Below are 12,333 nucleotides of genomic sequence, written 5' to 3' on the forward strand. Positions count from 1 at the left end.
CATCTAAAAGATGTAATAAGGGATCAAACATATAAAGCACTTAAAAAAAATCCTTACAATAAGCTATTCTGCTTTTGCCCAGGTTTTAAAAATTCATAGCATGGTGTCCTACTGAAACAAAATGACTTCAAATTAAACTCTGAAAGAACCAACTTCAAACATTTTGGGATTCTGATCTTCTCTCGCCTATTTCAAAGTGACATAATAAATTTCCAAAGAAAAGCTTAATATTTGGAAGGAGTACAGAAGACACGCCCAAGTTAAAACATACAAAGCTTTAGAATAACTTAAGGTCAACCAAAATCTATGAAACACAGCAAAAGCAGTTCTAAGAGGGAAGCTCAGAGTGATACAAACTTATCTCAGGAAACAAGAAAAACCTCAAATAAACAATCTAACCTTATATCTAAAGCAACTAAAGAAGGAAGAAGGAAGAATGAACAAAACCTAAAGTTAGCAGAAGGAAAGAAATCATAAAGATCAGAGCAGAAATAAACGAACTAGAGACTAAGAAAACAACAGAAAAGATCAATGAAACTAAAAGCTGGCTTTTTGAAAAGATACACAAAATTGATAAACCTTTAGCCAGACTCAGCAAGAAAAAAAGGGAGAGGGCCCAAATGAACAAAATTAGAAATAAGAAAGGAGAAGTAACAACTGACACCGTAGAAATAAAAAGGACCCTAAGAGACTACTACAGGCAAACTATATGGCAATTAAAATGGGCAACCTGGAAGAAACGGATATTCTTAGAAAGGTACAATCTTCCAAGACTGAACCAGGAAGAAACAGAAAATATGAACAGACCAATTACAAGTACTGAAACAGAGTAACAATGTCAGAGCACAAAGAAACCTGAGGTATCACCATGACACCCAGAGATTTCAAACCAGGCTGAAGGAGAGGAAGAGGCTAGAGACAGTCCACCCAATTCCCTACTCAGTTACCTCTCCCAGGCCTCATTTCATCCAGAACCCTTCCAATTTTATCAACGCTGGAAGTTTGAGGTTCCACCTAAATATGACATTGAAAATAAATTTCACTGCTAGAAAAAGAAAAGTCTGAAAGAGTGATATCACCAATGAGAGACGTTAAACCATCTGCCCGATGTCACAGAGCTAGTGATCGTAAGTTCCAAATTCAGGTCTTTTCATTCCCAGTGTTGCCTTCCCTAACATGTGACACCAGCTAGAGAAGGAACAGCAAACCTGGTGTTTATACAGGTATAAGAACAAAACTTTGTTTCCTTCATAAAGAAAGGGGTTCTTCCTGAAAAGTTAAAATCTTTGTGATACTGAATATACTGCATTTTGATAACATTTATAAGATCCACTCTGTGCCAAAGGAACTGTAAAATAAAAGGCAAGCTGTAGAACACATGTGCTACAACAGGCAGTTAAACACAGATCATCTTTTGTGAATGGCTGTAAGTACTCGCTAGTGTTTCACTGAGTAGTGACAATCAGCCACCTAGAAGGCTGTGACAAGATAAAAGGGTCCTGCAGTGACCACAAGACACCACATTACTTACAGGAGGCAGAGAAACCTGCCCGGTGATCTCAGGTGGACGCATGCTCACGGAGTCTTCTCCTGGGCCTTCTGGTTCCCCGGACGGGTACGGTGGGGGTGGGTAGGGGGGGTACTCCTCTAGGTACACTTCAAGCAGTGGGGGAGCCTCCGGGTTTGGTTCTTCCACACTGTTCTGGAAATTTGGGCTGCTGTCTGGGACTCCTTCAGGTGCATACTCAAGGCCCGGAGAAGGAGGTGACACATCAGTGCTCTCTGTACTGGCACTTCCTGCTTCCTCCGGGGACAGTGGCTCAGGAATCAGAGGGACCACCTCCGTCTCTGGCTCTACATGCAAATATGGATTCTGGATCTCCACCGGGCTTTCCGGGCTGGCAGTCCCAGAAGTGGACGTGGATGGGTAAGCCGGGACAGAGATGGTCTCCATGGCGGCGATGGTGGTCCTCTGATACAGCAGCTTCTGAATATTCGGCCCATTAGGGCCCTCTGGCTCTGTAATAGAGCTGCGTTTCTTTAGTGGCCGTGGTGCGTTAGACAGTTTCTTTCGTAGGGCTTCTAGGTCAGCATCACTCTGGTTTCGGTAAGGATTAGATAAGAAAGGCAGTAATTTGGTTGGGCTGAGTGGCCGGGGAATTCTTTCATTTTCATGGGTCTCCTGAACAGAAGAAACGGGCTCTGTTTCAGGTTCCGGGCTGCCAGGTTTGCCCTGGTTATTGGAATAAATGTTCTCTGGGAGCTGCTGTTGGTTCTGGGCAGTAGTGATCACAGGCTTGCCATAAACTAAATGGAATTGGGGGGAAAAAGCCCTGATTAGTATTAATTAAACAAAACTAGCAAATAACAGACAGAGCTAACAATAATTAAAGCCTCTTTTAATTTCATAGTTATTTCATGATACCCTTCAATACAACTAATTTTTAAAAATAACAAATGACAAAGCAAGGTTTCCACGGTTGCATAATAAACTTATTACAGAACCAAAACCCTTCTTGGTTATAAAGAGGCACCATTATTTTACATACCAATACGAAAGAAAATGCTGTCAATTATAATTGTAAGAAATCACTGACTGTAGCACCCAAATTTAAAATGTCAAAATGTAAAAAACAAAAATAAATAAATAAAATCTCAAAACGTGAAAAGAATTCAGAATCAGTGAAAGTTGGTGATCCTTTCATGTGTCCAGATTAAAACTAAGCATGCACTACCCCATCTTTCACACTTTTCAAAAGGAAATCAATACGAGAAATCATTTGGCTTACGACATTATTAATAAACACTTATATTTACCAAAACTATTCCCCTTAAACATTCTGATTACATCATTATTACCTAATTCCAAATTATTATATTAGCAGTTTTCACCAAAGACTCATGAAAAGAGTAAGATGAAGCATATATACTAATCCTCTGCTACACAATTATTTTCATGATATTTTGGGCCACAATGATATGCTTATTTCATAACTAGAAAGCCATTTTCATTCCATTAAAACATAGTGAATTTTGTTCTAGTCCCATAAACTAATGACTCTTAGAAAGAACCCAACAAGTATCAGATTATGTATGTTGAACACAAAGTAATCTTTTTCTGTTTTATATTTAACTAGTAGCTGTGTCCTTATTAGAACAACTTAAAACATAGTAGAGAATATTTTTAAAAAATGAAAACATACATAGAGGTGGTTGTCCAATCCTCTACACACCAAGAACACTGGTCAGACCGAGTGCGAGGACACAGCCCTCTGCACAGTGATGCCCTGCAGGCACCTCTCCCCACTCACCAAGGAGCTCGTCCGTGAGCAGGAAACAAATGCACACGGGAAGTTCAATGCAGGAGGCTATGTCATCACTATAGGTTTTATTCACCTGTTTCATTCATTCATTATTTTGATAGTTACTTCATTTTACTCATATTTTTATTCACCTACCATCTCCAGCTACTACAGTAGCTGACATTTAGCACAAACTCTTTCAAACTTCCCGTGAAGACCAGAGGCCATAATGAAACAAAACTCTTAGAACAAAAGCATCAGTCAAAACAGGTATAAGTCACTGTGCTGTTTACTAATCGATGGCAGTTCTGGTGTAGGACAGAAACACATCCACGCAGGTGCACACGAGACCAAGAATCTTACCGCTCGGAAAGTGGGGCCCTCGGGAATGGGACTTGGTCAACGCACTCTGCACAGCCTGCTGGAAGTTTTTGCCGGGAGCCTGGTGCTGTGTATACATGGAGTATATGGAGCTGGTGGCCAAGGTCTGGGGTTTTCTGAAGGGCGGGAGGAGGGTATCCTTGGAAGGCTGAGGCGTGAAGGGCCGGACAGCGGCAGCAGGGGGACTTTCTTGCTTAGAACCTGCAGGAAGGGTCTGGTCTGCTTGGCCAACCGAAGGCACGCCGGCAGCCAACAGGGCCCTCTGCTGCTGCCCTGCCGGTTTGGGTTTGTTCCCCATGGATGCACCAGCCGCTGACAACTGCTGAGGATTTCCATCTGGCTTAATGTCTGATGGTGCCTGATTAGTTTGCCCAAAATAAGGCAAATTAATCTGTTTGGGTTTTGATGGAACGGGAGGTGGTACCTTAGCCACATTTTTATTTGCCGCCTGTAAACACACATAGACACACAGCCAGTTAAAATACTGTGTAACTGGGTACACAAGATATTCCAGATAACCTAAATTTCACAAATGTTACGTACAGACTGAAAAGACTAGCTCTACATTTAAAAATCATTCAAGAGTTTTAAATCTCTGAACTTAATCACATGTAAAAGGGACTTCAGTAACGCAATACAATTCCTGCCCTGTATGATTTCCTCCATGTTGTCCCTTCCTGTTTGGGCAACTATAAGTGCCCACTTGAAAACTTCTAACTGCCATGTTACACATTCACCAATGGCACCAAAAACTGAAAACCATTCTCGCTCATGAGAACCTCACACAACCTGGACCACGTGGTTAAAAAAAACCCTCCTCACTTGGATCACACAGCCAAAGCCTGGCTGTCAGAGGCTGGGATCCTAACTGTTACGGGAGATTCACCATCAAATTGCTTGACATAACCTTAGCTCCAAATTTTGAAGAAACAAGGTAACTGAGCAGCACAAATGCAATGTGCTTCAATGCACTTGTAATTTTTATAGAGAATCACACAAAATATGACCCAGAAACAAGTATGTCAGTCATGCTCCAGTATGATGTGAGACCACAAATATACTCAAGCAACGGAATTTAAAATAACAAGATGCTGTTATATTTTCTAATCTTCCAGGTATATTTTGTTTTTTTCTCTCCCTCACATAATACTTTATCTCTTCTAAAAAAAAAAAAATGCATACAGCATTACCATTAAATCTTAAAACTGGGATACTCTCAAGTACCTGAGCATCCCGCAAGATATCTTCACTGCTCTGGTTCTTCCTCAGGGTACCGAAGGCGGGTGGGGCAGCAGGCTGGTCCACGGTGTCAAACATTGAGAAGGGACGCACTTTCTTCTCCTTCTCCCTCAGTGGAACCTCCCCACCATCAGCTGAAGGGGGGGGGGGGGGGAGAAATCACACTGATAATCAAACTGCTCGTGATAAGATTTCTTACTCATGCATGTTTCTCTCTCCTCGATCTCTTTGAAATCCTATACCCACTAAATGCTCTTCTATTTTTAAATTAAGTTGATTAAAGAACAACCCAACACTACAGTACTGGTACCTTAATTCCTTGGCTAAATGAAGCTGTTCTGGAAATAAATACAGTCCCTGGTTTAACACACTAGAAAATAAACTACCTAAAAAAGAATACCCAGAACTTTCAGACGGCCAAAATAGAATATTCAGGAACAGCACAAGGAAACCTCACCTTGGTCTGGAGCATTCCCAGAGCTTTTGGACACAAAAGCAGAGGCTTGGCTCGAGAAAAGATCTGCATTTGGAGGAGTCCAATCAGGGCCAAGCAGATGGATTTTAGAGCCTAGAATGCAGAAAAGCAACTACAATTATCCAGTATTATAAAGAGATTTTTATTGATTCACTTTGCTGCTAAGAAGTTTAATCTCTAAAAACAGGTTTAAGTTTCAGACTCAACAATCTCAGTAAACTTTACTTAGAAAATAGCAAATTTCATACTTGTAATTTAAGAGTGTTCCCACTTACTCAAACAAATTAATTATGATCAACAGAAAGTCTGCCTGAAGCAGCAAGGACATATGACTCCTCACTGGGTGAGAACACGTCACCATCACACCCAGAAAAACGACTTCCAACTTAGCATACCAACAGCTCTCTGGTGTGTCTGAACTAATGACACCATAAGTGATACGCACACAACAAAAGCAAAGACACAGACTTTTAGCCCATGACTCTAACCACAGTCTTGGGTAAATCAGAGTATTCAGGTTTTTTCTACACTGGTATTTAAGTTTCAAAGCCATAGCTTTTATTTTTCCTTATAGAAAGAAAACAAAAGTAACTCTTTCTACAATAAAACCTAGACTGTGTAGCACTATTGCTTCACAGTGGTAATTACAGCAAAATAATAAGTAATTTTAAGGTCAGCTATTATTTACACATGATAGTGGTTAGGGAAAAAAGACAATTCTATTTTTTTTCTCCTCCAGGGGTCTGAATAATAAGCTTATTCAATAATGTTTTCGCCCTGCTTTTTCTACAATTCTCCCTTCATTTTCTCCTCCTTTTATAGAACTCTGACTTGTACCTCCCCCCAAAGTATCTGAGGACTACACACAGAATGCAAAGATCACTAGCACAAGGAGGCCCTGTTACTTTCACTCTGATCTCCCAATATGTTTACCTTTATTCTAAAAATTATCAGCAGGCAAATTCTCATGCAGAAGCACATGCAAATAGTAACCACTAATCATCAACCGAATGGGCCCACCACCTCGCACTCCCTGACGACAACACCACTAGCACATCTGGCATTTTTACACAACAAGGAAAGTTCTCAAGTTATTAACATCAGGTCAAAATTTCTTTATGAACAAGAGGACTTCAAAACAATTTCCAGGTTTTCAAAAACCTGATGTTTTGTTTCATTTCCTGAACAGAACTATATTACTTAGGGTTAAGAAAATTATCATTTAACCCCAAAGAACACAAGGAGATTCTTAGAATTTCAACATGAACAAGGGATAGGAAGACATCTTTTTAAAATTCAAACTTGGAGAAGAAAGAAATCTGAAAATAAAAAAAAAGTGCTGTGAAGCACAAATAAAAGAAAGGTATACAAAAACAAACAAACAAACAAACAAATAAACTCAAACTTGGGGGTAAAATTATAGTGAGCACAGGAGCAGGTAAGCCATGGAAGGACTTGGAAACGCCTGGTTTTACCTTTCCCTTGCGAAGCAGCCCCAGATCTCATGTTGGGCAGTGTCTGGACTTTCATGGGCCCCTCGGAAGCCTGCATGGCCCCGGGCCCATCGGGCAGGGCTGGCTTCACCAGAAGCTCGGGCCGTGAGGGGATCCGGGGCATCGTCGATGACTGGATGTAGGGACCGACCGCGGCCACGCGACTCGGCCCCGATGCCCCCGGCTGGGGCAGGTGTCCGTCAGCCGAAACCTTGGGAGAAAGCACAGGGTCTTTAGTGTTGCACGTCAGGCTGGATCCGACTCAGGAAAGCCTATGACACGTTCATAATTTTGATAAAAATCAGCACTTTCAGGATCCAGCCATCCAATCCACAAGACGTGTCCCCAGATAAAAACACCCCGTGGTGAACGCTCACCCATAGTTCATGACAAGAATTAGAAAGAAGAGCGGAGCTGTGTAGGTGATAATCCTAAAAGTACAAGAGCAGTGGCTTCCTTCTCAAGGAGCCACAGGTGCTGTCTCTTTCCCGAGGACGCAGCGAGCAATGATTCTGAGGATGCTTCCACAAGTACTGACCTCACGGGGATGGTCGTCGTCCCTCCTCCCCGCCCCTGCCAACAGCGCACGTACCGGAAGGTTCTCCTTCTGCTGCAGGGCCGCCTTCTTCTTCCACAGCCGGTCCCTGAGCTCATTAACACGCTTGCCCATGACCGCCACTTCGGAATTGCGCTTATTCAAACACTCCCTCTGCTGCTGCAGCTTAGCATTCTGCTCCTGGTTCAGTTTGTTTCTTAACTGAATAAAATCAGGGGGAGAAAGAGGTTGCCGAGGAGTAGGAAGAAAAATTTCTCAAACAGATAATCACATGGTTCACTATGACATAATTTCTAAAAATGTAAGGTCCCTCCACACTTCTCATCTCTTGGTTAAGTGCTAGACCACCGGCTGTGGTCATAAGGATCACCTCAGATTTCCTGTTTGAGGGACTACAATGTTTACTCTGGATCCTGTGGGGTTTAGGTCGTCCTCCCCCTCCCCGACTTGAGGAAAAGAGGCCAAAATCCAGGACTTCCTGCCCCTTATGTGGATAACGTTGTGCTCCTGGAGAGGATGTGCCACGAGCGGCCAGTGTTTACCTGCAGCTCCTTGTAGAGCCGATCAAGCTCAGCCACTGCGGACTGGTTGTCATGGTGACCGTCAATCCTGCCGTTCTTGAGCATCTCTAGCTGTCTTGTAAGTTCCTCTACTTTTGACACAGCCAGAACAAGCTCCCTCTGCTTTTGCTGGAACAAACTATTCATCTGTTCAATTTCCTCCACTAAAGTAAGAATGAGAAAAGCAACAATCGTTGAAAAGAAACATGAGAATGGACTGCTTCCTGGGCAACCAAGATATACAATAAACTTTCTCATAAAAAGGAGAGGAAATTTTCAGAAATGTCCTAGAATCAACCTATTCCTTTATAAGCAACTGAAATCAACACAGACATCTCTAAATCAAATCACCAAAATTTTAATTAAAATGGTATTGTAATAGATGCAGCCATTATATGAATAAAAATCCTTACCTTCATCATATTTTTGGTCAAAAAATATTTAGAGAGAAAAAGAAAACTACCACTACTATATTTTCCAAAGGGAACTTGGAAACCTTGTCTAAAACATTCAACAGCTGAATTCAATTCAGGGGAAACAGTAGCATCAAAACTGCCGTAAATTATACTTTTCCCAAAAAATCCTTTTAAAGTGATCTACATACAGTCTAATCGTATTCTTCTCACTTACTACAAATTTATATAAACTGCCTACACCCTGTTCTCTTATCCCCGAATAGTTTAACATGTAGCCTTTAGCCCTGAAGTAAACCAACTGGGCGCAACTCACCAAGTTTCCCGTTGCTTAACCTCTTCTGTTCCACGTGGCCTTTAAGCGCTCTCACTTTTTTCAGTTTCGCTTCCTGACTCTCAGCTATTTCTTTGAGCCTCTTAAGCTTCTCCTGTTCCGCAGCTTGTTGCTGCTGACGCTGATCCTGCTGTTTCAAAAACTTTAAACGCTGTTCCTACAGATGTAAGCCATCATCAGACGGATCATTTTAGACAGCAGACCACTAACCCACAATTAATCTAACCACACCCCGAGATGCCCCGACTGAGGTGCACCGGGGGCACCGGTCTCACCATCTGTCCTACACGTTGCCATCAGAACCACTTGGGGAGTTCGTGAAAAGCGGACTCTCCCGGGCCCAACCCCAGAATCTATCTCTTAGAGGTGAGACCCAGGAATCAGTATTTTTATCCAAGTGGTTCTTGTGCAGCAAGCAAGCAGTGATCCTGGAACTTGTTTTCATGAGCTGTGGCTATAATTTTAAGAAGGAGTTGAAGGAGCTTATGCAGAGATGGGAGGCAGTAAAAGAAAGCTGTTAAATGATACACTTTGAGGTCAAATTTGGATTCAAACTCAAGCTCTGCCACTTATTAGCTATCAGACATTGGGCAAATTACATAATCTCACCGAATCCACAAGTCTGTCTTCACCTATAAAATGAGATGATCACTTAGTCTTCCTAGGGCTACAGCGAGGATTAAATGCAATGTGAAATGTAAATCTCTGTGAACAGTACCTTACAGTTAGTACACACTCAATACACTTAGAGAACTACTTATCACCTTTAGAAAACTGCAATAATGCAACTTAAAATTTTATTTCTATTATATTAAAATTTGTAACTGAGTAACAGAGCCACACAATTTATAGTCAAGGGTAAACTTCACAGATTAATATGGCTAAAACATACAAATAACACAGAAACAGTTTCAAAATAAGACCCCAAGGGTGGAGATTTATTCTATTAACTATCAACCTTTTTATCTGAATTCATGTGCTGCATCAGCACCCCACGGCAACTCATTAGAAATGCAAAATGTCAGACCCCAACCCACACCTACTGAATCAGAGCATGCGTTTTTAACGAGATCCCTAGGTGAATCATATTCACATTAAAGTTTGAGAAGCAATGATACACATGATTTTGAACAAGCTGGTGTCTGGCACCAAAAGTAGAAGGGATGCACAGGAACCCTAGGAAGTATCACAGGGAAGGCCACAGTACAGGTGGAGAATGGCCTTAAAGAATCCCTGGCCAACACTTCAAAGCCCTGCTGGGGACCTTGCTACTCAAACCCTCAGTTGTCCACCCCAGCGTCAGTGAACTTATAGTCCCTCAAAGACTGGCTGCTGGCAGAGACTGAGTGCTTAGCCCAGGGACCAGCCAGCTACGCAGCCTGCAGGCGAAATCCAGCTTGCTATCCATGTTGTAAGTAACGTCTGCTTGGCACACAGCCACAGCCATCAGTTTACCTATTGTCTATGGCCGCTTTCCCACTACAACTGCAGAGCAGAGACAGCACAGCCTGCAGAGCCTAGACTATTTCAGCCCTTCACAGACAAAGTCTGACAACCTCTGGTGCAGACTAGAAGCCCACGGCTGGCAGAAGCAGCAGCAGGGAGACCGATTTTGACAGTAAAGGAGAGGCTTCCCACATTTTCTTTGCCCAAGGACAGGATGAGGATTAGTTTGTGGGGGGAGAATGTCCCCAAATAAGGGCAAGCATCCTGTGACCGGCGCCAAGCAGCAGCCGGGGACAGGCTGGCATGCGCCGACTCTGACCTTCCTCCTGCCGTAGTAATGATTCAGGACACGAGTAGTGCCTACAAGCAAAGCTGAAAAGTGCTCTAAGCCTCTCCAGTTTTACTGATACTCAACGTAGCGTGGTTAACTCTGATCAGAATTAAGGTCAGGAAGATCTGGCACAACTGGATGATTTAAGGATTTCTACAAAAAGCTGTGGCGAAGAGAAGAAAGCAGGTACCTTTCGGGTTGACGGTATCAACTCCTATCTGTGAGGCAACCGGCTTACTAGCGAGGGGTGGAACGTAACCAGCTTTACACACACATTAATGGGAGTGGCCAGTTAGGTCTCTGAAAACGCGGCATTACCTTGGTGGCCAGCATTTGTTGCTGGGCCTCAATCTGTTGTTGTTGGCGAGATGCCATTTCCTGAAGTTCAGCGAGTGTCAGGTCCATCCTAGGACTATTAACCTACCAAAAAATGCAAACAATCCAGCTTAGTATAAAATGATCACAGAGATCCCTCCCTCAAAGGTCCATTTGTAAGTGTCACCTGAACCAATCATGACAAAATTATTTAGCCATTTTTCTCCCATAATATCAAAGAAACCATTAATTTTTGTATGAACACCCCCACACTGACTTATTAAGACATAAAACATGCCAACGTACAAACCAACACTCTTTTAAGATGTAAATTTAAACTAAATAGCTTCAGTAGTCAGAGACACAAATGGAATTACCTCGTCCTGTTGTTAATTTAAATTAGAAAGGCAGTGTTTGACCACATTAAACATGATTTTGAGGCACTGGCAGCAAACCTAGAATTACAGTCATCAAAACACCCTTTAAAAATATGACGCTAGAATTTTAAAAATTCAAGATACAATGGGTCTTCAGGGACAAAGCAAGATGTCCATTTCTCTAAACCTCCATTCCTCCATTCAGCATGGTCTTAAGAGGTTCTAGCCAGTGCCCATAGAACAAAAAGGAAAGAAAAAAAGAAAAGAAATACACTGTGTCCAGATTGGAAAGGAAAAAGTTTCTTTTCTATCTTTACTCAAAGACAACATAATCACCTTTGAAGAAAATCCTATGGAATCTACAAAAAAAGCTACCAGAACTAATAAGTTATTTAGCAAGAATGCAGGATAAAACATCAATATGCCAAAATCAATCATATTTCTATGTATTAGCAACAACCAGAAACTGAAAAAAAAATTTAATACCATTAACAATAGCATAAAAAACATGAAGCACTTAGGAATAAATTTAACAGAAGATGTGCCAGACCTACACAATGAAAACTTCAAAACATGGCTGAGAGAGAGAAGACCCGAATAAATGGGGAGGTATACTGTGGTGCTCAAGAAGGGAAAAGGTCAACATTGTCAAGATGGCAATGTTTCCAAAACTGATCTAGAGAGTCAACAAAATCCCAACCAAATTCCAGGCACCCTTTTTTTTTGTTTCTTGGTATAAACTGACAAGCAAATTCTAAAGTTCCATATGGAAGTGCAAAGAATATAGAATAGCCAAAACAACTTCAAAAAGAGTGAAGTTGGAAAACACTCACTACCTGACTTCAAGACTTACCATGTTTCAGTAATCAGTAGTATGTTACTGACATCATGATAGATAAATAGATCAATGGAACAGAACAGAGAGTACAAAAATAGACCCACATGCATGTAGGGTAACTGACTTTGGAAAAAAGGCCACTGAGTGGAGAATAGTCTTTTCAACAAATACTGCTTGTACAACTGGATATCCACACACAGAAAACAAAATGAACTTTAACTCTCACAACACAGGCAAATGTTAACTCAAAATGGATCACAAACTCAGATGTAA

The 12,333-nt window shown here is 41.7% G+C and overlaps 1 protein-coding gene across 3 annotated transcripts in view; it reads right to left on the reverse strand.

Annotated features, from left to right (window-relative positions):
- Positions 1 to 12,333, reverse strand: part of TP53BP2 (tumor protein p53 binding protein 2) — a 68,287-nt gene that overhangs the window by 12,412 nt on the left and 43,542 nt on the right. For all 3 annotated transcript variants that reach the window (XM_057727286.1, XM_057727287.1, XM_057727288.1), the window contains 9 exons: positions 10,849 to 10,950; positions 8,736 to 8,910; positions 7,989 to 8,170; positions 7,483 to 7,647; positions 6,873 to 7,101; positions 5,380 to 5,490; positions 4,908 to 5,056; positions 3,666 to 4,131; positions 1,532 to 2,307 (listed from right to left, as the gene is read on the reverse strand). In XM_057727286.1, coding sequence (XP_057583269.1) covers positions 1,532 to 2,307; positions 3,666 to 4,131; positions 4,908 to 5,056; positions 5,380 to 5,490; positions 6,873 to 7,101; positions 7,483 to 7,647; positions 7,989 to 8,170; positions 8,736 to 8,910; positions 10,849 to 10,950 — 2,355 coding nt within the window. The remainder of the gene's footprint in view (positions 1 to 1,531; positions 2,308 to 3,665; positions 4,132 to 4,907; positions 5,057 to 5,379; positions 5,491 to 6,872; positions 7,102 to 7,482; positions 7,648 to 7,988; positions 8,171 to 8,735; positions 8,911 to 10,848; positions 10,951 to 12,333) is intronic.

This window comes from Hippopotamus amphibius, chromosome 3, assembly GCF_030028045.1.
Source record: "Hippopotamus amphibius kiboko isolate mHipAmp2 chromosome 3, mHipAmp2.hap2, whole genome shotgun sequence".
NCBI classification, from domain to species: domain Eukaryota; kingdom Metazoa; phylum Chordata; class Mammalia; order Artiodactyla; family Hippopotamidae; genus Hippopotamus; species Hippopotamus amphibius.